At 43.7% G+C, this 27,839-nt stretch overlaps 1 protein-coding gene across 1 annotated transcript in view; it reads right to left on the bottom strand.

Annotated features, from left to right (window-relative positions):
* The window catches only part of PPP1R1A (protein phosphatase 1 regulatory inhibitor subunit 1A), a 264,337-nt gene extending 237,942 nt beyond the window's left edge, over positions 1-26,395 (bottom strand). Inside the window, exon 1 of the mRNA XM_040340767.1 lies at positions 26,178-26,395. Within this exon, the coding sequence (XP_040196701.1) occupies positions 26,178-26,258 (81 nt within the window). The 5' untranslated portion in view covers positions 26,259-26,395. The remainder of the gene's footprint in view (positions 1-26,177) is intronic.
* Positions 26,396-27,839: the final 1,444 nt, after the last annotated feature.

Raw genomic sequence — 27,839 nt, forward strand, 5'->3', positions numbered from 1 at the left:
GTGACATCAATCCCCATGCCCTGCTTGTTAGAGCTAAGAAAAAAACCTTAATCTGTGTGTTTTAGAAGGCTGCTGAGAAGAGAGAGCTGCAGATAAGCAGGTGCAACTTATGTCGGAGGATTTGTTTCATTGCTGTATATCACCAGTGACTAGTCACTTCAGCAGGTATATTTTATTAGATGATACTTATATATTGCAAACTTTGGTAAATTTACAAAAAACAGAGTTTGCATAAGACCGTTTTAACGTAAATAAGTGTGCATTAAAGGGGCCCCAAACTACAGCTCACAGACCAGGTTCCCCATACTGCGCTGTCTTTCTCCAAGTAAGTTGGTTTCTAGGACCACTGGTTTTCTCCTAGTTCTCCTGCTGCTTGCCCCAACAGGAGGACAGAACAGCCTATGTCCATACCTCCCCCGACTACCACCCGACTGGTACAATGACTACACCTAGTCTGTAAGGTAACGTCTGACTCCTAATAGAGAACCTGAAGTAAGGGGGGACTTGAAATGGGGGACTATGATGTAAGGGGGACTCTGATGGGGACCCTGATGTAAAGCGGGGTTCTGATAGGGACCCTAATGTAAGGTGCGACTCTTAAGGTGGAAGCTTTGATGGGGACCCCGATGTACGGGCAGACACCTAAGGTAGATTCCGATGTGAGAGAGCCTCTGATGGGGTCTCTGGTGTAAGGGCAGACACCTAAGGTAGATTCTGATGTGACAGAGCCTCTGATGGGGACCCCGATGTACGGGCAGACACCTAAGGTAGATTCTGATGTGAGAGAGTCTCTGATGGGGTCTCTGGTGTAAGGGCAGACACCTAAGGTAGATTCTGATTTGAGAGAGCCTCTGATAGGGTCTCTGGTGTAAGGGCAGACACCTAAGGTAGATTCTGATGTGAGAGATCCTCTGATGGGGTCTCTGGTGTAAGGGTAGGCACCTAAGGTAGATTCCGATGTGAGAGAGCCTCTGATGAGGACCCTGATGTAAAGCGGGGTTCTGATGGGGACCCTAATGTAAAGTGGAAGCTTTGATGGGGACCCCGATGTAAGGGCAGACACCTAAGATAGATTCTGATGTGAGAGAGCCTCTGATGGGGTCTCTGGTGTAAAGGTAGACTCCTAAGGTAGATTCTGATGTGAGAGAGCCTCTGATGGGGACTATAATGTAAGGTGTGACTTTGCATTGTTTTATTGAATGTCTATTTCTTTTGATTTAAATCATAATATGCTAATTTAAAAAAATAAATAAGATTTTCATTGATTTATGAATCAACTTGTAAAATCAAGGTCTTATGCCTCGTACACACAAATTACATTTTTTTTTTTAATGTCATTAAAAACGATCGTGTGTGGGCTCCAGAGCATTTTTCACAATGTAAAAAAATGGGCATTAAAAATTTAGAACATGCTCTAAATGTTCACGTCGTTTTTAACGTTGTCGTTTTTAACATTGTCGTTTTTAATGTTGTCGTTTTTAAAGTAGTAAAAAATGGTCGTGTGTGGGCTTTAACAACGTGCAAAAAACACTCATGCTCAGAAGCAAGTTATGAGACGGAAGCGCTCGTTCTGGTAAAACTAGCGTTCGTAATGGAGATAGCACATTCATCACGCTGTAACAGACTGAAAAGCGCAAATCGTCTTTTACTAACACGAAAACAGCAAAAGCAGTCCCAAGGGTGGCTCCATCTGAATGGAACTTCCCCTTTATAGTGCCGTCGTTCATGTTGTACGTCACCGCGCTTTGCTAGAGCCTTTTTTGTTTTTCACGATCGTGTGTAGGCAAGGCCTGTTTAACAATAATCCGGTTGAAAAAAATGTTGTTTATTCTAGACCATTAAAAAAGGTCGTGTGTACGCGGCATCAGGTCTCCAATAATGCAATATTAGCTGAAGCAGTCATGAAAAAAAAGGAAAATCCATAAAATGGCAGAATCAAGTCATATAGAACAGGGGGTGTCTGTATGCTATTTCTAGAATGTCATCATTGATCATACAGTGCTGAGTAATAAGTTGGCACAGCATAAATTACAGATGATAACTGTACTTTGCTCCCTATGAATGGCCAAATGGAAGCACTATAATTGCAGAGGGCATTGTTATATGACAAAACAAGTGACAGAATCATATGTACACAATTACTGTTGCATTCATTGGCTCCTTGGATGTGGTTCAATCTCTACATCGCCTTCAGGAGGTCTCCTCCTCTCATAAACTTGTTATTGTTTTATTATATTTTAAGTGAAGCTCGTTACAAAGAGAGGCATGGACTCCGTGGACAGATATAACTCAGCTAATCATTTATTTGCAAGCAGTGATGTTACACTGGCAAGTTCCCTAAATGTAAACTTTAGGGAGAAAATGCCAGTTGATGAATAATTAATATAAGTAATAGACTCACTTTAACCTGCGGTATGATTATGTCTGGAATTTTGTACCAAAAGCGGTAGAATTTTTTGCATGGAAATTTGGCGTTTTACTTTGTAGGCCTGCAATTTTAGGAATAACTCACTTAAATCTGACCAAACAAGAGTCTAGTAGACATCTCGGGTATGATCAAGTTTGAAACACAAAATCATAAATTATAATATAATAAATAACTATAAATAATTATAACAAATAATAATGTAATTATAATAAAAATTATTCAATAATGTAATCAAATCAAAACCACTGAAATTTGCTCAGTTGCAGAATTGCCGTTATTTTTATTGTTTGATGACGAATTTCTCTACAAATCGCTATCGCTCAATTCTGCAAGTGATTCTAATTTATTATCGCTGTTTTCTAGCTGCTTTAAAAGCACTTTTGATGTAAAGGGACACTTTTTGGTTGCTATGGACAATCTCCAGTTTCCAGGCAGAAAGAACAGTTTTTATTATATACTACTGCATGCAGAACACTGGGTAGACCACTAGGAACAAAGGGTGTGTGTATTTATTTCATACAGTACTGTAATCTGTAAGATTACAGTATACTGTATGTGTATTGTGTTTTTAACTTTTTGAATTTGGCGCCGAATTCCGTCCCTGTGCGTCGTAACGTCGCAGGGAACGGAGCTGTGAATTGAGAGAGGAGACACAGCGGAGGAGCCCGCACACACAGTGGGGACACAGGATCCGGGGACAAGGTAAGTAACTTCCCCCTGTATCCCCCTGTATCCTGCAATGCAATCCCGAGTCTGGCTCGGGGATAACGCTTTTGGTATAAAAAATTCACCCCAAGCCACACTCGGGATTACCGCTAAGGAGGTTAAAAAAAAAAGTGTCTTGTTAGTGAGTTAATCCTGTAAGTCAGACTGACTTTTTCCATTGGAAATTCTGACCGGGTGTATGCCCCATTGGAGTAATTCCATCGGAAATTCGATGAATTCCATCGGAGTTTATATAGAAAACATGTTCTCTTTTACTCCGATGGAATTCCGTCAGAATTCCGATGTGATGTTGGTCGGACAAAGGTCTGATCGTGTGTACGGGGCTTACTGATCATAAATACATTTATTTATTTTTTCAACCCAAAAACATTTTTTGATTCCCCAATTCCCCAACTCACACACCAGATGTGGATGGGAGAATCCTCCCTACTGAGTTATTATATTTTGACAATGGGGAGAATATCCAGCTATCAGAATACACCGATCAGAGTTGTTTGCTATAGCTGGCGGTGTGTTGTCACATTCTGCTCCCCATCACAGAATGCTCCGGAAGTGACGTTTCGTCGCCGCCATCTTGCTACACCCCACACTCCTGCACAGTAATGATAGAGTGAGAAGGGGGCAAGCGGACATCTTGTTACACCCATCTGAGTTTTAGATTTCACACTCATTTTCAAGACAAAATGAAGCTTATATGCTTAAATACAGTGTTTTTAAATCCGACAGACTGTTTAGATGTTAAATGTGAAAATCAGAGGTGTTTTGTCACATGAGCAAACATGTAAGGTCAGCAGGTTTGCTGCTGCTTTCAACATTTAACATTTAGCCCCCATTCACATCTAGGCGTTTTAGCGCCTGTAGTGCTACGCCGCTGCCGCCAGAGGGATGAAAACACATGTCCCTCTATGGAGATGGTTTACATCTCCACGCCGAACGCCGGACGCCGGACGCCTGCCGCTTGAAAAAAGGTCCCGGACCTTTTTTTCAGGCGGCTTTCGGCGTTCGGCTAGGAGAAGGGGGTCAATCTGGGGCACATCTAGGCGGACAATACCGGCGTTTTGTCGCCGCAAATCGCGGTACAAAACGCCGCGAATTTGTCTGCCTAGGTGTGAATAGAGCCTTAAACAGTCCGTCGGATTTTCAAATACTGTCTTTAAGCATATAAGCTCCGTTTTGTGTTGAAAATAAGTCTCAAATCTAAAACTCCGGTGGGTGTAACAAGATGTCCGCTTGCCCCCTTCTCACTCTATCTTTACTGTCCAGGAGTGTGGGGTGTAGCAAGATGGCGGAGAAAAAACGTCACTTCTGCAGCATTCTGTGATAGGGAGCGGAATGTGACACTGCAGATCAGAAAAAAAAACATCGATCAAAATTTGCCCTATCGCTGCTAAACCGACTGAGTTTCAATACATGTGAATAGAGCCTTAAACAGTCCGTCGGATTTTCAAATACTGTCTTTAAGCATATAAGCTCCGTTTTGTGTTGAAAATAAGTCTCAAATCTAAAACTCCGGTGGGTGTAACAAGATGTCCGCTTGCCCCCTTCTCACTCTATCTTTACTGTCCAGGAGTGTGGGGTGTAGCAAGATGGCGGAGAAAAACGTCACTTCTGCAGCATTCTGTGATAGGGAGCGGAATGTGACACTGCAGATCAGAAAAAAAAACATCGATCAAAATTTGCCCTATCGCTGCTAAACCGACTGAGTTTCAATACATGTAAAAGTCTACAGAATGATAATTTTCCCTGTATCATTGCTGCCATTTATATGGATTGGAAGAAAGATTCACTGATTAGAGCCCCGTACACACGATCGGAATTTCCGATGGAAAAAGTCAGACGGACTTTGTGTATGCCCCATTGGCGTAATTCCGATGAATTCCATCGGAGTTTAGAAAGAGAACATGTTCTCTTTTATGCTGATGGAATTCCGATGTGAGTTTGGCCGGGCAAAAGCCTGATCGTGTGTACAGGGCTTTAGTGGATATAGTGCATATAGGAGCTGTTTATTTAATTTTTTTTTTTATTTGCGAATGACAGCAAAGTCCAATGAAATATAATGACACACACAAGAAAAATATGTATTGATCTTATAAAGACATTCATTTGACATTCATTTGATAGTACAAAGAAATAACTGTGGTTTCCTACAGTGCAGCCTAATCTGTTGGAATTGATTTTCTCAGTGTCCTTCTTTACCTTTATGTTACTTGAACATTTCATATTCCTTAATGTGTCTGTTGTACCATACACTTCTGTTAAAGGATCCTGTTGTCTTTGTATTGCTTCCTTTGTCAGAAATACCTGGCGATCCTGGCTTACCCATTTCAAACTGAAATCACACCCATCTCAGCGTGAGTCAGTTTTCTTTTTTGCATTCTACATAGAAGAACAGCGTGTTTATAATCCGATATTGAGACTTGTGTTGCTACGCCCCTCCCCCCGCACAGATTTTCACTGGGAAGTTCAGTGTACTGCAGTTAATCTGTCCCCTACTGACACGCCCCCCCCCTGCACAGTTAATCACTGGGAAGATCAGTGTACTGCAGTTAATCTGTCTCCTACTGACACGCCCCCCCCCTGCACAGTTAATCACTGGGAAGATCAGTGTAGTGCTGTTTCTCTGCCTCCTGCTCACACACCCCCCTATAGTCTTCACCCCTCCTCTCCAAGCTTCTTATGCAGCTGAGAACAGCAGCCATGTGATTATTAAAAAAAAGAAAATAAGGTATTTATAGTATTTTTTATATTTTCATTGCATTTGTGTTTGAAACTGAATGGGTTGTTTTACAAGGTAAGGATTCACATACCGTATTTATCGGCGTATAACACGCACTGAAAATAGGGGGAAAATCACGGGTGCGTATTATACACCGATAGTGCACCTCGGACTCGGAGGGGAACGAGTGCCGCCGGAATTCACAGAGCCGTCATCTTCCGTTTACTCGGCTCTGATGTCACACACACAGTCCTGCCTCCACCGCCGGCATTGGACCAGTGTTCTGGTAAAGCGGAGGTTCACCCAAAAATCAACTTTCTGCCATTAGATCCAGCATACTGCTGACATCTGCAGTATGCTGTTTTTTTTTTTGTACTGATCGTTTATCAGCCGTTGTTATCCGGCTCCGAGCGGGGATTTCTGCGGGGAATAGGCGTTCCTAAGCCAAGCGGATTTGATTGACAGGCTTCCAAAGCGCGTCACGCCTTCCGAAAATACCCAAAGTCACACTCGGGTGTTTACTGCGCCTGCGCCTGCCGTGTAGAGCTGACTGCGCAGGCGCCGTAAAAGCTCGAGTGTCGCTTCGAGTAATTTCGGAAGGCGTGACGCGCTTTAGCAGCCTGTCAATCAACTCCGCTCGGCTTAGGAACGCCTATACCCGGAAGGAATCCCCGCTCGGAGCCGGATAACAAAGGCTGTTAAAACGATAAGTACAAAAAAAAAAAACAGCATACTGCAGATGTCAGCAGTATGCTGGATCTAATGGCAGAAAGTTGATTTTTGGGTGAATCCAAGCTTTAATCACAGGAGCTGGTCCAATGCTGATGGCGGAGGCGGGACTGTGTATGTGACTGCAGACGCCGAGTGAACAGAAGATGATGGCTGTATGAGAAGATGGTGAGTCTGCAAATGGGCATCAGGCTGCAGAGGGACACACAGGCTGATGGCGGAGGCGGGACTGTGTATGTGACTGCCGTCTCCGAGTGAACAGGAGATGACGGCTGTACGAGATGACGGCTTTATAAGGAGATGGTGAGTCTGCAAATGGGCATCAGGCTGCAGAGGGACACACAGGCTGCAGAGGGACACTGACCATTATTTTGCTTCTAAAGCCTCGTACACATGACCGAGAAACTCGACAGAATCCATCAAGAAACTTGGTGGGAGAGCTTTTTTGCCCAGGAAACCGGTCGTGTGTACGTTTTTCATTGAGGAAACTGTTGAGGAACTCGACGAGAAAAAAAAGAGAACAAGTTCTCTATTTCCTTGACGGGAGTCTCAATTTCCTCGTCGTGTTCCTCGTCAGGCTGGTTTTCGGCGAGAAACTCGAGCGTGTGTATGCTAAGAAACCCGCGCATGCTCAGAATAAAGTATGAGACGGGAGTAAAAGTAGCATTTGTAATGGAGATAACACATGTGTCACGCTGTAACAGACTGAAAAGTGCAAATCGTCTCCGACCAAACTTTTAATTAACACGCAGTAACATGAGATTAGCAAAAGCAGCCCCAAGGGTTATGCCAATGGTATCGAACTTCCCCTGCCGTCGTATGTGTTGTACGTCACCGCGTTTGAGAACGAGGAGATTTTGGCTTGACAGTGTGTACGCAAAGCAAGCTTGTTGAGTTCCTCGACAAGCCTAACAAGGCACTCGTCGAGGAAAACGATGTGTTTCGCCCGTCGAGTTTCTCGGTCGTGTGTACGAGGCCTTAGTGGTTTATTTAAATTTTAAGTTTTTTTTCCTGAAACTTCTCTCTTAAATTGGGGTGTGTTTTATACGCCGGCGCGTGTTATACGCCGATAAATACGGTATACGTTAACTATTTTAACCAATCCAACAGTCAAGTTTACTGCCAGAACATTTTATACAGCTGAAAAAGGGGGTTAAAATTGCTCCACTAAAAGCTAATATTTTGGGAATAGGTGGAGTTTTCTGAGCTGTCTTATATTTCTTGGGGATGCCATCACGGGCACCTTCAAATCTCACTTCAACGTCAATGTTTCAACCTCCCATTATTATAAAATAAAGTAAAACTCAGGGACAGAGGAAGTTCTTCATAACTGACACGGCAGGTGGGCAGATGTCTCACTAGCCAAGAGATAATATAAAACTGCATGTGCTTTCATTGTGTTAGTCTTTTCTGCGGGAGTCAATGGAAACATCCCCTGGTTCTGTAAACTGCGCATTGTAACTGAATCTGTCCAGTCTTTGGCTAAGATAAAATGATAAAAAAAGGTTTCCTTTTTATGCTTATTGCCTTCTAAGCAAAACTGGTTTTATATTTTACTTCTTTAAATTGTAGCCAATTTGGGAAAACACCTAATTTATATTTGTTACATGTTCACATTAACAGTATATCTTTAAAAAAATATTTATAAATTGATGGTTACCCTTTTAAGTGCTCTTTAGTTGCTTAAACATGCTTCCACAGGATGTGGAATAACGTTAACATAATTAGTCCTGTTCTTTCTTCTTTACCAGATGTGAAGCAGGAGGAGCCACTGTACTAACTATGCAATGTTAGTACAGCAATCTCCCCTACTGAGCTATTGTGTTCTGACAGGGGGAAGGCATCTAAAAAAGAATTCCTTTATTAAATACATGTACAGAGCTGTAAACCAGCTGTATTTAAAGGAATACTATTTTGGATGTCATCCCGAGTGACAACCATCCTTTTCCTTATTCTGGCACGTTGGAGGTGTCAGCAGCCTCAAGGTCTGAGCACTGGACGGTGCTTTTATGTGGGAAGGTTGCAGCCCAGATACACTTGTTTTCCTTGAAAGGCCAAGAGCACTGATTGGATGCCGATTAGCAGACCTTTTTTAGTCATGCCCCTTGGACAGAAGCTGGTCTAAAGGCCGGCTTTTGCCGAACCGGCTGTCGCACACATGAGACGAATGTTGGCCGGATTTCGAATGAACCGGCCAATACCGCCTGGCATTCAGCCCATGTGTACTAGACTTTAAACACAGTGGGGCAGATCCACAGAGCGAGTACGCCGGCGTATCTACTGATACGCCGGCGTACTTTCAAATTACCCGCGTCGTATCGTTGTTTTGAATCCTCAAACCAAGATACGACAGCATCTGGGTTAGATCTGACAGGCGTACGTCTTCGTACGCCTTCGGATCTAAGATGCAATTCTTCGGCGTCCGCTGGGTGGCGTTCACATCGTTTTCCGCGTTGAGTATGCAAATTAGCTATTTCCGACGATCCACGAACGTACGAGCGGCCGGGGCATTCCTTTACGTCGTCTCTAGTCGGCGTGCATGCGCAGTTTATTCGGCGCAGAGACATGCTTCATTTAAATGAAACACGCCCCCTAATCGCCGATTTGAATTCCGCGCCGTTACGCCGCTTGAGATACACTACGCTGCCGTAACTTACGGTGCAAATTCTTTATGGATTTGATTTAAAGCCAGGTAAGGTACGGCGGCGTAGCGTATCTCGGATACGATGTGCCGGGGCAGATCTTTGTGGATCTGCCCCAGTCTGTCCTAACAAAGAATTAAACGTTTAGAAACCGCCCTCGTACATTGCATGTTAATGAAGGATAGTGCGGAAACAAACACACAGAGACTCTCCTTATAAACCTCTAAATGGTAATATATATATATACCTATACACTATATTAGCAAAAGTATTGGGACACCTGCATTTACTTGCACATGAACTTTAATGGTATCCCAATCTTAGTCTGTAGGGTTCAGTATCAAGTTGGCCCACCTTTTGCAGCTATAATAGCTTCAACTCTTCTGGGAAGGCTGTCCACAAGGTTTAGGAGTGTGTCTATGGGAATGTTTGACCATTCTTCCAGAAACACGTTTGTGAGGTCAGGCACTGATGTGGATGAGAAGGCCTGGCTCACTGTCTCCACACTTATTAATCCCAAAGGTATTCTATCTGGTTGAGGTCAGGACTCTGTGCAGGCCAGTCAAGTTCCCCCACCCCAAACTCGCTTATCCATGTCTTTATGGACCTTGCTTTGTGCACTGGGCCAAATCATTTGATGGAGGGGAGATTATGATGTGGGGTTGTTTTTTAGGGGTTGGGCTTGGCCCCTTAGTTCCAGGCAACTTAGTTCCAGTTCCAGTTAGGCAACTCTTAAGACATCAGCATACCAAGACATTTTCGACAATTTCATACTCCCAACAGTTTGAGGATGGCCCCTTTCTGTTCCAACATGACTGCGCACCAGTGCACAAAGCAAGACTGGGATAGCATTAAAGTTAATGTGCGTGTAAAGCCAGGTGTCCCAATACATTTGGTGATATAGTAATACAGTATATATTTTTATTATTATTATACAGGATTTATATATATACAGGTATGCTGTATTAATAGGGACACATAGCAAGCACATAGTGAGGTTTCCTCAAATTTGACTGCAGACGTAGAAATACATTTTAAAGAAAACCTATGCTGAGAAAATTATGAAGTCTGAGCATTGTTGGCCTGTCTTTCTAAAAATGCTGGTATGCAACTAAGGAGTTCTTACTTCACTAGCTGAATGTTAATGGCTCAACATATTCAAATCATGGGATCAATAAAACTGCCAGGCATCTAGCATTTTCCAAAATAGATCAACAATGGCAGCCTTTAGCCTCGTACACACGATCAGTTCATGCGATGAGAACGATCTGATGGACCGTTGTCATCGGTTAACCGATGAAGCTGACTGATGGTCCGTCGCACCCACACACCATCGGTTAAAAAATCAATCGTGTCAGAACGCGGTGACGTAAAACACAACAACATGCTGAAAAAAACGAAGTTCAATGCTTCCAAGCATGCGTCGACTTGATTCTGAGCATGCGTGGATTTTTAACCGATGGACGTGCCTACTAACGATCGGTTTTGACCCATCGGTTAGGAATCCATCGGTTAAATTTAAAGCAAGTTGGCTTTTTTTTAACCGATGGTTAAATAACCTATGGGGCCCACACACGATCGGTTTTGACCGATGAAAACGGTCCGTCCTCTGGTTAACCTATCGTGTGTACGAGGCCTTTGTGTTTCAAGAATATCTAAAGCCAAAGACAAAAATATAATATATTTCAGCGTATTAGTCCCTAGATGAGGTGAATGTATTAGTTTTATTTTTTCCACGCTATGTCCATTTTCTGCGAGCATAGAAACATCATTGTAACTTCCTGTGGACTAAAATTTAAACAATGTTATTGGTCTTCTCAGCTATTTTCTGTGAACTTCAAAACACTGCCTCCTATATTATGGGGATGGGGAGAAGGGGATATGTTTATAGTCCAAATTGAGAGAGCAGCCTAGGGTAACAATAGTGCTCCTCCATACATTCAGTGCAGTGAGTGAGCATTGCTCCCCTAGGACAGGAAGTGTTTTATTGGTAGGATCTCACCGGTGAAAGAATAAAGAAAAAAAGACTAAATAAAGAAAACCACTGTAACCACCAAATCTAAGGATCATTCACATAACAATTTCTGTAATATTCATCCATCAGTCACTCGCTGAAAGATTATTACAAGAAAGTGTTCTATTGTGCATTCACAGCATAATACTCCATAACTGCTAAGAATAAAAGTGTCATCGACCTAGAACAGTGACAGTTACCGCTGACTCCCAAAGGTACCATCAGAGCAGAACAATTATATAAAATGATGGCTGTTGGCGCTATTTCTTTGTTCTCAGCACATCCTTAACTTTCACCATTTATTTCCATGAAAGTCCTAAGTGCCTATTCCATATTATAAATAACGTGCCAGATTCACGTACCGCGGCGTATCTATAGTCAGGCATAGCGCATCTCATATGCGCTACGCCGACGTAACTTAGTAAGGCAAGTACTGTATTCACAAAGCACTTGCTCCCTAAGTTACGGCGGCATAGAGTATATGGGCCAGCGTAAGCCCGCCTAATTCAAAGTAGGCTGGTAAGGGGCGTGTTGTATGGAAATGAATCGTGACCCCATGTAAATGAAGCACCTGTGGCGCATGTGCGCGCATGCTCAGTATCACGTCGAATTTTCTCCCTAAGTTATGCCTGCTCAATGCCTGTGACGTGAACGTAACCTACGCACAGCCCCATTCACATACGACTTACGTAAACGACGTAAAAATATACGCTTGTGCGTAGGTTACGTACATACTTTGCATTACCTGCGCCACATATAGCAGGGGTAAGTTTACGCCGGACATAAGCCTTAAGTAAACGGCGTAGCGGGCCCAAGTACGTTCGTGAATCGGCGTATCTAGGTCATTTACATATTCGATGCGTAAATCAATGGAAGCGCCCCTTGCGGCCAGCGTAAATATGCACCCAAGATACGACAGCGTACTGCAACTTACGTCGGGCGGCTGAAGCCAGATTTCAGGCGTATCTAGGTTCCAGAATACCGCGCATAGATACGATGGCGTATCAATAGATACGCCGGCGTAAAAGCTTTCTGAATTTGGCCCAAGATGTTTAATATGTACCGATGGGTAACATGCAACAGGGACACAGAGGCAGCCTATATAATGTGCTCGAGAGATGGTTAGAGAATAGCCCTGGAAACTGTTAGCGTCCTTTCACATGGGTGGTCCGATCAGGTCTGCCTGTCAGTTTTCAGGCAGACCTGATCGGATGCTTCAATCACCCCTATAGAGCGTCACCAGTCACATGTCTGCTGACACCCGACCCCATCCGATCTTTTCCGCCAAATCTAGATGATGGTAACCCTATTTTCCACCTTTCTGGTTAGGATCGGATGAAAACGGTCAAGCGATCCGTTTTCATCGGATCTCCCCATAGAGGAGTGCGGGACTCTGACAGCTCATCTCTGCACAGATGGACCTGTCACCCGCCTGCTCAGTGGGGATCAATGGAGCGACTCTAATGCCCTGTACACACGATCAGTTCATCTGATGAAAACGGTGTGATGGATTTTTTCATCAGATATCCGATGAAGCTGACTGATGATCAGTCTTGCCTACACACCATCGGTTAAAAATCCGATCGTGTCCAACGTGGTGATGTAAAACACAACGACGTGCTGAGAAAAATGAAGTTCAATGCTTCCGAGCATGCGTCGACCTGATTCTGAGCATGCATGGATTTTTAACCGATGGACGTACCCACAGACGATCGTTTTTTTCTATCTGTTTTTTAACCATCAGATAATTTTAAAATAAGTTCCTATTTTTTTGACTGATGGATAAAAAACCGATGGGGCCCACACACGATCGGTTTGTCTGATGAAAACAGTTCATCAGACCGTTTTCATCAGATGAACTGATCGCGTGTACGTGGCATTAGGGTCCTTGTGAAAGGACCCTTAGAGAATAGCCTCAGATATTGTTAGGCCCCTATCAGATGGCAAAAAACAGGCAATTGAGGACCTCTTTTAACTCGCCTCAGCTGCCTGTCATAACCAGGTAATGGCTGCCGGACGGCCCCACACACATTGCCGCTGCCACAAAGATGTGCTTTGCAGCAAAAACAATATATAAAAAATATGACATGTCACATTTGTCAATTGATACTGCCTGCCAACGCATCATATAGAGATGAATAGAGCTGCACCACAACCATGATTCGTCCAATGGTGCGATGAAGAAGGATTTTGATATGAAATCCTTTTTCAAGCACAGGTGCAGGAGGCGGTATGTCTCCTTCTGATGGTCTGCTAACGACGGGCCAGCTACTGCTGACAATGCAAACCACCATGGATCAGAAGTCAGTAGCTAGGCCCATGTGAAAGAGGCCTAAGAAAATAGCCATGGAGATTGTAATAGAATAACCTTGGAAATGGTAACATAATAACCCTGCAGCCTGTTAGAAAAAAACCTCTGGTGATTTTACAAAAGCAACTCAGGGGATTGTTAGAGAATAAACCTGGAGATTGTTAGAGGAAAACCCTAGAGATTGTTGGATAAAAGCCCTGGAGATTGTTAGAGGAAAACCCTAGAGATTGTTGGATAAAAGCCCTGGAGATTGTTAAAGAATAGCCCAGGAGATTGTTAGAAAATGATGTTGGAGATATTATACTGGCCATATACATATAGATTTCTTTTGTTCAGCTTGCATGCTGAACAAAATAAATATAATGCCTATAACGGGGTATCCATAGCCTATCGGATCTATATGAGGGTGTTCAACACAAATCTGCACAAACACTTATGACGCAATACCGATTACAGACCACACATTTCTTTAAGTGTCTGCAAATTACACATCTTACTAGACAGAGGCCCCCGCCACACGTTGACCTTCCGTGTAAAGTATGGCATTTCTATACCACGGCTACGCAGAATACGAAAGGCACCTCGTTCTTTTATAATTTGCTCCAGAATAAGCGGCAGTTTTCCAAAACGGCAGCCATGCTCAAGTGGGAGGGGGACTTAGGGTCATCCTTTTCCGATGACCAATGGACACGAGCATTCAGGGCTTTACACGGGGCTTCTCACTGTGTCAAGCACTGGGAGTTGGGGATTAAGATGGCAAACAGATGGCATTATACCCCTTTTAGGTTATCAACATACTTCCCTGGGACATCCTCCAATTGTTGGAGACAATGTGGACAAGTGGGGAACCTACTCCACATGTTTTGGCACTGCCCTACTGTCAACAATTTATGGAAACAGGTTTTCCGACTAATTTCCTCACTGACGGGTATACCCACCTCGCTAGACCCTGCGCTAGCACTCCTCCACTTAAACATTGACAAATTCCACCATGACTTCAGACAGGTCATATCCCATATACTCTTGGAAACACGCGCGTTAATACTGCACAACTGGAAAAGCGACAAAGACCTTATCCTATCTGACGTCATAAAGGCAGTTCATAGGAACTACTCGTTTGAACGACTACTGGCTATTAACTCGCTCAAATGCCAAAAATTTGATGAATGTTGGTCTATTTGGCCCAAACACCTATGACTTACTGAAAGGATGTATATCTGATGCTGTGTATATCTCTCTTCCTTATTGTTTCAGTATTTTGTTTTTCTTGTAAAATTGAGAAAAAGTTCAATAAAAAGTATTGAAAAAAAAATAAAAAATAAATATAATGCCTTGTACACACTATCGGATTTTCCGTTGGGATAAACTCAGACGGATTTTTCCAACGGAATCTCGTTCAAGCTGTCTTGCATACACACTGTCACACCAAATTCCAATCGTCAAGAACGCGGTGACGTACAACACTACGACGAGCCAAGAAAAATTAAGTACAATGCTTCCAAGCATGCGTCGACTTGATTCTGAGCATGTGTGTTTTTTTCTCCGTTGGAGTTCCCTACAGTCAGACGAACGGAATTTCCGGTAGAAATCCTTTCCGTCAGGAAAAAAAAAGAGAACATGTTCTCTTTCTAAATTCCAACGGAAAAAAGTCAGATGGGGCACACACGGTCGGAATATCCGATGAAAAAAATTCTGTCTGACTTTTTCCATCGGAAATTCCAATCGTGTGTACAAGACATTACAGAATGCTCCATACACACTAACAGTGCACATGGACAAATTCCCCCCTGCCAGGCTATTGGGGACAGACAGCCAGTATTGCCAGCTGTCAGAATACCTGAACAGTGCTTGCATCTGATCGAATGCATGCACTGCTCGGCTGCCCAGAGGTTCCTCCAACAAAAGTCAATAGAGAAATTGACTTTTGTCAAACAAAGCAGTACCAGCATACACTGTTCACATTTCAGACAAACCAGCAGGAATTAACCAAAATTTGAGCAGTGTATAGCCAGTTTTATAGAATAGCCTAGAGGTTTATAGAGAATAGCGTTTGCCATTGTTAGAGATTATTGCTAGAGACTGTTAGAGAATAACCCTAGTGACTGTTAGAGAATAGCTATACATATTGTTAGAGAATAGCCCAAGATAATGTTTGTGAATAACCCTAGAGACTGTTAGAGAATAGCCCTATATATTGTTAGAGAATAGCACAAGAGAATGTTTGTGAATAACCCTAGAGACTGTTAGAGAATAGCCCTATATATTGTTAGAGAATAGCACAAGAGAATGTTAGAGAGTAACCCTGGAGACTTTTAGAGAATAGCCCTACATATTGTTAGAGAATAGCACAAGAGAATGTTAGAGAATAACCCTAGAGACTTTTAGAGAATAGCCCTTGGCACTTACATTATCAGAGAATAGCTCTAGAAATTATTAGAGAGCAGTCATTGACATTGTTAGAGAATAGCCCTGGAGACTGTCAGAGAATAACCTTAGACATTATTAGGGATTAATCCTTGAAATTGTTAGAGAATAGCCCTTGACATTGTCAGAGAATAGCCGCAGAGGTTATTAGAGAATAATCTTAGAGATTGTTAAAGAATAAACCTTGACATGGTTAGAGAACAAAACAGCCCTTAAAAATGTTAGAGAAGAGCCCTTGATGTTGTCAGAGAATTAGCCCCAGCGACTATTAGAGAACAGCCCAAGAGATTGTTAAGCCTCGTACATATGATGAGAATATCGGACAAATTATTGTCCTTTTTTGGTATTGCATACTAGTCTCATATCGAAAATAAAGAAGTTAATAAAGTTACCAAAAATTCTCATACAACAGAATACAACTTCGGAAGTGATGTAATGTGCTGTATTGTATTGTAATGTATTATTTTATTTCCAAGCATGCATGGTCTTGCTCCTCTAATTTTTTGTGGATGAATACTGTAATGATTAAATGAAAATTGTATGTTCTGTTATTGTACAAGAACATTTTTCGTGCTTGTCCTTACTGATAATTTTCGGATGAACTTACATGATCGACTCTCCAAAGCTGTGTACTAACGATCAGATTATCGCACGATCACTTTGAAATCTGTATTTTTCATCAACATTTTCTGATTGTAAGTATTAGGCATTAGACAATAGCCCTTGAAATTGTTTTTTTTTTTAAAAGGTTTTTATTATTAGCCATATACACAGTTACAGGAGATAGCATTGCATACAAATGACAAGTACTTATGTAGGACAGTCAAAAGTAAAAAATATGGAGGAAAAAAGATTAAAGGAACGAGGTTTCCCCCGTCATACATTTCCATGTCCTTAACAGTAGTAGGAAGTAACCCTAACATGGGTTCTTCTAAAGTGCATATAGCTTTTTATATTGTAAACCGAGAACTAATTATTCAAACTTCGGGCTCCTGATCAAAATGAACAGTGTAGCTAGATTATATCATATATCTTAAGTTCGGAGCACCATGCCCATCAGAAAGTAAAATAATAAACCACAAAACTAGGGCATATAAACAAACATATAGAGAAAAAAAAAAAAAGGAAACCCTCTCTCCCGAGTGTCGTGTGTCGTTGCCTCCCCATCTCCCCAGATCCGCCCGCACCAGAGCTGCACAATACGTCTCATACATTGCATATAGAGAACAAGAAAACATATTCCCTTACACCTCTCCAGAGTTAGTGTCCCTGGAGTCTACCCAACTACCCCACACATTATGAAATTTTTTCTTGCTTCCCCTCGCTTCATAGGTCATTTTGTACATTGTAATATTAGCATTGATTAACCCCTTCCAGGCAGATATATTGAGGAAGTCCCTCTTTATCCAGTTCAAGACAATGAGCTTCCTGGCATAGTAGAAGAGCAGTCTCAGGAAGATTCGCATATTGTTACTCATGATATCATCCTCTATAATACCTAAGAGACACAGAAGTGGGCTACATATGTTCGGGAGATCAAAAGTATCTGCAATAAATTGCGTAACCTGCGACCAAAACGGTCGAATCCTATTACAGTCCCACACCATATGCATAAAGGTGCCCTCTGCCACCAAGCACTTATGACAAACAGGGTTCTCTCTTCTGCCCATTCTATATAATCTGTGTGGTGTGTAATACATTTGATGCAGGTATCGCAGCTGAATCAGCTTGTCTCTTGCCGAGATCACAGTAGGGAGATAGGACACTAGGACCTCCTCCCACTGTGGTTCCGTCAGTTCTGGTATTATCATAGTCCACTTAAGTCTCGTCTTTTCCTCTCTCGGTCGTATCTTACTCATGAGCATATTATAGTAGGTAGAGACTAACTTGGTATGTTCAGGATTCAACAATAATGATTCTAACTTAGTGTTTTCTAACACCACTACCCCAGTGCCAAGCTGCGCCTGAGCTGCATGCCTCAGTCTTGTGTACTGAAATCTCCAAGTTTCGGGTACCCCCAATTCCCTTTTCAAGTGCGTGAACGTTTTCAACTCCCCTCTGTCAAACAGTTGATGTAAGTAAACCAGGCCAAATTTGGCCCACCTATGTCCATCTTCCAGTAGAAAGATGTCCGTTAATCTGGGGTTAAACCATAGCGGAGCATTAGGGGACAAGTGCAGGGGGGTGTCCAAAGTGTGTCTCCTACATGTCTCCAACACCGCTTTTGCTGATCTAAGGATCACCATTCCATCTGTTGTCGGGACCTCCCCTCTGTGAAAAAAGTTCAGCAGTGTCTCATATGAGGTTGCCACAGCCGCCTCCGCCGCTACAGCGGCATTGTTCAGCTGGGGGAACATACGCCAGTGGGCATGTACTAGCTGCGACGCCAGGTAGTATAGACGGAGGTCAGGGATCGCCAGACCTCCTCTTCCCACCGGCAACTGGAGCACAACCAGCGCCACCCGAACTGCCCCACCACCCCACAAAAAGGAGGTCAGCAGGGAGTCGATGTATCTAAAGGTCTTCCTGGGGATGCCTACGGGGGCGTTAGAAAGAATGTACAGGAATTTTGGGAGAAAGATCATTTTAAACAGGTTGGCTCTCCCCAGCATTGTAAGCGGGAGGTCCTTCCATTTTTTCACCCTGTCCTCGAAATCTCGTATGACTGGCCATAAGTTTGTCTTTGAAAATTTCTCTATAGGCAATTCTACGGTTATTCCTAAGTACTTAAAGCGGTCTGTCACCTGTAGGGGGAACTGAGCAGGGAGAGCTAGATCTGGCTGTGGATCCAGAGGAAAGAGCGCCGATTTAGACCAATTGATCCGGAATCCAGAGAAGTCACCGAACTCTCGGATCAAGGAAAACGCGGTTGTCAGGGATTCCTCAGGATCGCCCAAATAAAGGAGCATATCGTCCGCGTATAGTGATACACGTTCCTCCAGGTCCCCGACCAGCAGCCCTGCAATGCCAGCCCGATCCCTGAGCCTAGTCGCCAGGGGTTCTATGGCTAGTGCGAATAAAAGTGGTGACAGGGGGCACCCCTGCCTAGTTCCCCGCCTGATCGGAAACGAGTCCGAAACGAGGCCATTGACCCTGACACTAGCCTTTGGCTCCGCATAGAGCAACCTGACCCAGCTCACAAACCTCGGTCCCAGGCCCAGTTTCAGTAGTAGGGGGAAAAGGTAGGTCCACTCCACAGAGTCGAATGCCTTTTTTGTGTCTAATGATGCCACCACCCTCCGACCAGAGTTAGCATGGGACACTTGCAAATTAACATATAACCTCCTCAGATTCATCTGGGTGCACCTCCCCGGTATAAAGCCGGTTTGGTCTGAATGGATTAATTTCAGTATTACCGACTGCAGCCTACCCGCCAAGATCTTTGCCAACACCTTAACGTCGGTGTTGATCAGAGAAATCGGCCGATAAGACTCGCACTCCAGTGGGTCCTTACCCGGTTTCGGAATCACCACAATCAGTGCTTCACGCATCGACTCTGGTAATATGCCCTCCTTTTCTGCGTCACTGAACACCGTTTGGAGGCGTGGGGTTAAGCTCTCTTTATGCAACTGATACCATTCGGCCGGGAGGCCATCCAAACCTGGCGACTTTCCCGGTTTAAAAGAGGCAATGGCCCCAGCCACCTCTTCTGATGTTATGGGTTGGTCAAGAGCAGCCCTTTCACCCTGCGTCAGGGATGGGAGAGTCATTTCATCTAGATAGGAAGAGACGTCTTGAACTGTAGAGCTAGATTGGGACTGGTATAGTGTATTATAAAAGTCTCGGAACGTGGACAGTATATCTTGAGAGTCGCTCACTAATTCCCCAGTCGGGCGTTTAATCTGCAATATCGTTGTAGGGGCATATAGGGGTTTTGCCAAAAATGCCAGCAGACGGCCGCTTTTGTCCCCAAACTCAAAAATGGACCTAGCCTGTTTCAGTTGCAGTTTCATAGTCTGATCCGTCAGTAGTATTTTATATTGTCTCGTTAAGTCCTGCCATGAGCTATAGGTATCCGGGGATGGGGTCTGAATATACTGTCGTTCTGCAGTTACAGTAGCCTGTTCAGCCTGCTTCACATCTAAATTTAAGGCCCTTGCAAAGTCCCTAGTCTCCTTGGCAAACACCCCCCTCAAAGTTGCTTTAAAGGCGTCCCACTGAATCGGTACCGAGGTGCCGGAGCCATTCTCCCTCCAATACAGATCAATAGCCGTCTTACATTTAATCTTCACATATTCCTCCTCCAACCACTGCGTTTTCATACGCCACAGTCTTCTCCCAGCAGGTACACCTAAAGTCAGCGTGACCTCCATAGGAGAGTGATCTGAGAGAGCTCTGGGGAGGTATCTAACCCCTGAAACCAGAGGCAATGCATCCACAGAGGACAGCACCATATCAATTCTGGATAGTGTCCTATGTGTCCCCGAGTGACATGAGTATTCTCTGACCCCAGGGTTGCGACACCGCCACACATCAGTGAGGGCGTAGCTGTCCAACCAGGCGGAAAGAGCATGGCGTGGACCAGTCACACTCCCATGTCTATCGAGTGACCCATCTGACACCGCATTAAAATCTCCCAACAGTAGTAGTGGACCCTGGGCCACCTGTATTGCAGCTGTAAGGATTTCTTCAAGTACCTGGAAGGAAAAAGGGGGAGGGACATATACACACACTAGCGTCATGCAGGTCCCATACATTTGACAGACAAGAACAGCATACCTCCCCTTTGGGTCGCTCTTAACCTGTAAAATATGTGCAGCCGCCTTCTTAGTGACTAGAATGGCCACTCCTCTAGAGTACGTAGAGTACTCAGCATGTATTACCCTCATCACATTAGCCTTTTTCAACGCCAATACCTTAGAGCCTTGGAGATGTGTCTCCTGCAGCATGATAATATGGGGTTTATACCTCTTTATGAAGTCAAAGACAAGGGAACGCTTAATCCTTGAATTCATACCCCGGACATTCCAGGACAACACATTTATCTTACCCGACATCCTGTAAAGTAACGAATCGCAGGTGCATACCCAGGGTTTCTCCGGACCCCTCCGATGCGGTCCACCATAGCAACCTGTGGAGATTTAATAAAAGAGAGACAACGACACACGACCCAAGTTCACAGAGAAAAATAGAACCCCTCCCCCCACCCTGCACACAGCCCCAACCTGCCGAGTGCCTGTATCCCATAACTTCAGCAAACAAATTGTCAGGGGATTATAACAGTCTCACCCCCCAACCACCTACTCCCTCCAGGGAGTCTATGTTAACAGATCCGTTGACACGGACTCAGTAAGTCAGTTCCATAGGGGAGAAAAAACCCCCAGCAAAAAATGGAAAAAAGGGGGGGAGGAAAAAATACCCCCAATCCACACAAAAAAGCAATAAAGAAAGTGTGCTGGTGAATCCGGGCAGGGCTCGGTTCAGGAAAACCGAGGTGTCAGAGCCAAATAGTCACAGTGGGATTGACCACACCCGTCCCAGCATCAAACAGAGCGCAGGCAGAAACAAACGGCCCAGAATAGGAGCCCAGCCTGTGTTATATAGTTAGTTGTCATTTCTTGGACTGGGTCTTCCCCTAGTGTCCAGCCATCTTGAAGCCTCTATAGGGGAATTGAAGAAGAACACTTTGCCCTCGTCGACCACTCTGAGCTTCGCAGGGTACATCATACTGTAGGCCATATGCATATCTCTCAGTCTCTTTTTAACATGCAGGAAACTGGCTCTCTGTTTCTGGGTAGCTGCAGAAAAATCAGGATAAATAGAGATCCTGTTCCCATTGAATTGAAGATCTCCTACAGTGCGAGCTGCCCTCAGAATATTTTCACGATCTCTAAAGTGTAGGATACGTGCAATCATAGGACGCGGATGGGCACCTGGTGGAGGGGGTTTAGATGGAATGCGATGTGCCCTCTCTATAGCAAAGAGACGGGAAAAAGTAGTGTCAGCCAGGGTATCTTTTAGCCAGAGCTCAAGGAAGTCCTCAGGCTGTTTGCCCTCTGCCTTCTCAGGGAAGCCTACCAAACGTATATTATTCCTCCTCTGGCGGTCTTCCATGTCCCATAACTTATCTGTATGAGCCCCCACCTCACAGTGAATGTTCTGCAGTTTATTCTCCAAAGGGCGCACCACATCTTCCAAGTCACTAATTCTCTGCTCAGCTTCCCCAGCTCTCTCCCTGATGGTTTGCACATCATGTTTAAGGAACGACAATTCAGTCCTGATACCATCAATGTGGTCAGTGAGGGTAGTCTGGCACGTGTATATGGCCTCCATAATCTGCTTCAGGGAGGGCTCCCCCCCGCCTGCTTCAGAAGCCTCATCTCCCCCCTCCTGTGGTTGTGATTCGGCCTGTTTTGTGCCCCGCTTCGGCCCCTTAGTTCTGGGAGGTAGCTGGCTCACCTGGGTGTCTGTCAGTGAGGGCCATTCGTCCTCCGGAGGCCTTTCCGCGCTGGGGCCCTGTCCCACTGCCTCATGGCGGCCGCCATCTTGGGACTTCCAGGCAAAGTGGACCGGGCGCTGTTCCGGGGTTGCCATCGGTGCACGGCCGTATTTGACCATCCCTACATGGGCAGCACAGGATCCGGAGTCGGGGGATGTCTCTGCCTGCGGTGTTCGGCTGCTCTGTCGCCCAGGATTTAGTCAGGATTCGTCTGCCCTGCACGGAGCTCCGGACCAGCGCTGCTCACATGTCGGCCGTTGGCTCCGCCCCAGCCCTTGAAATTGTTAAAGAATAGCCCTTGACATGGTTAGAGAACAGCCACAGAGACTGTTAGAGAATAAACTTAAAGATTGTTAAAGATTAGACCTTGACATTGCTAGAGAATAGCCACAGAGACTGTTAGGCCTCGTACACACGACCGAGTTTATCGGCAAAAACCAGCAAGAAGCCTGCTGGGTTTTTTTTTTCCGAGGAAACCGGTCGCGTGTACACTTTTCAACGAGGAAACCGTTGAGGATCTCGTCGGGCCAAAAATAAAGCATGTCTTCTTTTTCCTCTACGGAAATGGGAAAATTTGGCTCGCCGAGATCCTCGGCGGCTCCACAAGGAACTCAACGAGCAAAACGATGTGTTTCGCCCGTCGAGTTCCTCGGACGTGTGTACGAGGCTTTAGAGAACAACCCTAGAGCTTGTTGGAGAACAACCTTTGAATTTTTTAAAGAATAGTGCTTGACATTGTCAGAGAATAGCCCCAGAGACTGTTAGAGAATAACCATAGAGATTGTTAGAGAACAGCCCTTGAAATTGTTAGAGAACAGCCCTTGATGTTGTCAGAGAATTGCCCCAGAGACTGTTAGAGAATAACCTTAGCGATTGTTAGAGAACATACCTTGAAATTGTTAGAGAATAGCCCTTACCATTTTTAGAAAATAGCCCTAGAGACTGTTGGAGAACAACCCTAGACATTATTAAGCCCCGTGCACACGATGAGAATATTGGAAAAATGGTCACCCTATTTGCTTGTTGCATACTAGTCTCATATTGAAAATAAAGAAGTTAATAAAGTTACGAAAATTCTCATATGACAGAATACAACTTCAGAAGGGTTGTAACGTGTTGTATTGTATTGTAATGTATTCTTTCATTTCCAAGAATGTGTGGTCTTGCTCTTCTTGATGTGCTTAGAGAATAGCCTCAGAGACGGTTAGAGAATTACCTTAGAGATTGTTATAGATCAGGGATATGCAATTAGCGGACCTCCAGATGTTGCAACACTACAATTCCCATAATGCCTCTGCCTTTGGGTGTCATGCTTGTGGCTGTCAGAGTCTTGCTATGCCTCATGGGACTTGTAGTTCTACAACAGCTGGAGGTCCGCTAATTGCATATCCCTGTTATAGATCTTTGCACTGTTATGCCCCATACACACGATCGGAATTTACGATGGCCTAAAATCCGATGGAATTTTTTGTCGGAATTCTGTTCAAGCTGTCTTGCATACCACTATCAGACCAAATTCCGACCATCCAAAACGCGGTGACGTAAAACACTATAACACTATAAACACTATGACGAGCCGAGAAAAGTTCAATGCTTCCGAGCATGAGTCAACTTGATTCTGAGCATGCGTAGGTTTTTTCTCCGTCAAAGCTGCACACAGACGATAGGAATTTCCTATCTTTTTTTTCCATCGGAAAAAAATAAAACATGTTCTATTTCTAAACACTGACGGAAAAAAGTCTGATGGGGCCCACACACGATCAGATTTTCCGATGAAAAAAGTCCATCAGACTTTTTTCATCAGAAATTCAGATTGTGTGTACGTGGCATTAGAGTATAGCCTTATAGATAGAGAATAGCCCTACAGATAGTTGGAGAATAGCCCTAGAGATCATTAGAGAACAACCTATAGATAGAGAGTAGCTCAATAGAATAGCCCTATAGATAAATAATAGCCCTGTAGATAGAGAATAACCCTGTAGTTAGAGAATAGCCCTATAGATAGAGAATAACCCTGTAGATAGAGAATAGCCCTATGTATAGAGAATTGTCCTATAGATAGAGAATAGACCTGTAGATAGTTAGAGGATAGCCTTATATATAGAGAATAGCCCTATAGATTGTTAGAGAATAGCCCCATAGACAGAGAATAGCCCTAGAGATAGTTGGAGAGAAACTAGCCCTAGGGATCAATAGAGAACACCCTATAGAGAATAACTCTTTAGATAGTTAGAGACTAGCCCTATAAATAGAGAATAGCCCTGTAGTTAGAGCATAGCCCTATAGATAGAGAATAACCCTGTAGATAGAGAATAACCATAGGTGTGCGCACAGGGTGTGCCAGATGTGCCCAGGCACACCCTAATCACTCGCTGCAGTACAGATTCCCCCTGCTGCCCGGTACCCCCTCCCACAGCATGGCTGGCTTCCCTCCTCTCCCATTGGCTACTGCAGTGGGGCAAACATAGATGATATTTCAGGATGAGTGGGGGAGGGGTAATGTAATTTACCGGCCCCTTCCCTTTCTGAATGAACACAGTGAGAGATCGGTACCGTGTTTTTGAGCTTTCAGGTGCACACCCTAATGCAACAGGCTGTGCACACCTATGAGAATAACCCTGTAGATAGAGAATAGCCCTATAGATAGAGAACAACCCTGTAGATAGTTAGAGAATAGCCCTATAGATAGAGAATTGTCCTATAAATAGAAAATAGCCCTGTAGATAGATAGAGAAAAGCCCTGTAAATAGTTAGATAATAGCCCTATAGATAGAGAATAGCTCTGTAGATAGTTAGTGTATAGCCCTATAGATAGAGAATAGCTCTGTGGATAGTTGGAGAATAGCCCTATAGGTAGAGAATAGCTCTGTAAATAGTAAGAGAATAGCCCTATAGATAGAGAATAGCCCTGTAAATAGTTAGAGAATAGCCCTATAGATAGAGAATAGCCCTGTAAATAGTTAGAGAATAGCCCTATAGATAGAGAATAGCCCTATAGATAGAGAATAGCTCTGTAAATAGTTAGAGAATAGCCCTATAGATAGAGAATAGCCCTATAGATATAGAATAGCCCTGTAAATAGTTAGAGAATAGCCCTATAGATAGAGAATAGCTCTGTGGATAGTTAGAGAATAGCCCTATAGATAGAGAATAGCCCTGTAAATAGTTAGAGAATAGCCCTATAGATAGAGAATAGCCCTGTAAATAGTTAGAGAATAGCCCTATAGATAGATAGAGAATAGCCCTGTAGATAGTTAGAGTATAGCCCTAGAGATCATTAGACAACACCCAATAGATAGAGACAAGCTCTATAGATAGTTATAGTCTAGCCCTATAGAGTTAATAGCCCTATAGGTAAAGTCTAGGATCATTAAAGAACAGCCCTGGCACTCCCATCTCAGGGCACACAGCGGCACATCACATAGCAGATTAGCAGTATTTAATTACAGCTTGAAGCTTGCCAGTGACCTTTTCCAGTGCTGTCCCCTCACTCCTTCACTATTTGCAGCTCTTCTTATCCGTCACCCCCCCTCCTCTATTCCTCTTAGCACTTGTGTTCTTTTATCACTCTCTCACCTTGGTTCAGTGAAATAGAGCTGAGAACCTTCGCACGTCTGTCCTGATGACTCTTCTTCCCTTCCCATCCCTCTCCCACATGCACTGTACAATAGATTTCCATCCCCAGATCAGTGTAACCCATGCCTTCCTTTATGTCTGATAGATTTCCCATAAGGAACCCATTGCTTACCTGTTCTGCTGCCTCTGGGTCCAGATGTGGTTCCAGCAGTGGGACAGTGAACTGGATCTTTCTAGGACTGTTGGGTTCCATGCTGTGTATAGAGGCTCAGCACAGGGTCAGTGTAGTCTCTGCAGGGATGTGCTGAGCAGCTTCTGCTTTCTGAGGTTACAAGGATTTTGCCAGCCCCTTATCTCCTCCTGTCTCTACTCTGAGAGCAATGAGAAGGATTGGCTGAACCTAAGCAGCCCGTATTCCCCCTGCTCACCCCCCTCCCATCTGTACACACACTGTCATACACACACATAGACAGACACACACAGCATCGTACGTACGCGTGGACATTTTCATCATCTGGGTGTGCGCTTCCTTTATCTGCTTCATAAACGCAATGCAAAAATATTTACATGCCTGCAATACAAAAGTAGGGGCTTTAGTTTTCTAATTCAATTAAGGATTTACCAAAGGTCACCAGTTCACTTTAAATACTCAGAACAGCCATACAATACCTACTTATCCCATATGATGCGTAAAGATCTGCTTGCGACAGTCAGCAGAGTAGGGGTTAAGGCTTGGAAGAATATTGAGTAGATCCGTAAGTAATCACTTATAGGAATGGAAATAATCCCTTGACCCTGTATTCCCTATGGAGAAGGAGGATAGAGGATAGTGGTCATATTCCCCGTATTCTTGATCAACAAAGTTTGTAAAAAATATTCACCTAAAGAAATAAAAAATATGCTGTTTACAGAGTTTTACAAAATGTAAGGAACAGCATAGACAATAGAAAGCAATGCTTCCTAAAAATGAATGACCCTCCCTCTACGTATTCTTCATATAGCATTTATTATTTCTTCCATAGTAATGCCGCGTACACACCATCACTTTATGTGATGAAAAAAAATGGTGTTTTTAAAAACGTCAATTTAAATGACCGTGTGTGGGGGAAAACGTTGTTTTATGTCTTGTGAAAAACGACAAAAAAAATTGAAGCATGCTTCAATTTTATGTGTCATTTTTCAAAACGTCGTTTTTTACTTCACAAAAATTGACCGTGTGTAGCTAAAAACGACGTTTAAAGCGACGTTTTTAAACCCGCGCATGCCCAGAAGCTAGTTATGAAGCGAGCTTCAATGGAAAAAAGTGGTGAACGTAACCTCGCTTTGTTAGAGCATTGTGAAAATACGATGGTGTGTAGGCAACGTCGTTTTTGAAAATTGAAGTTTCAAAAACGTTGTTTTTAACTTCACAGAAAATGTCGTTTTTTTTCATCACATAAAGTGATGGTGTGTGCGCGGCATAAGGGTGCCCATATTACATAAGAGAGGACACAATGCCCATCTCTGATCAGTGATTGGTGACTGATCTGTAGGATGATTCCCATGGAGCATAAAAAACATGGTTCATAGTCATAAAAAAAGTGAGATTTTTGGGCTGATTTACCAAAGGGGTTAACAATCTTCACTCAATCCAACTATCCAAGCCATGTACATAAGTAAAGGATATTGCTGCTCACGTGATTGGATAATTTAAGTGCAAATTCACACAATGTATTGTGTTTAGCATCTCAGCTCATTAAGTACTGTATATCAGCCTTCATGTGTGGCTGGTTCACAGATGATATCCTTTTAGTCTGTACCACCATAGACATATGCGTAGGAGCAGTGGCGTATC

The sequence above is a fragment of the Rana temporaria genome, chromosome 2, assembly GCF_905171775.1.
Source record: "Rana temporaria chromosome 2, aRanTem1.1, whole genome shotgun sequence".
Lineage (NCBI taxonomy): Eukaryota > Metazoa > Chordata > Amphibia > Anura > Ranidae > Rana > Rana temporaria.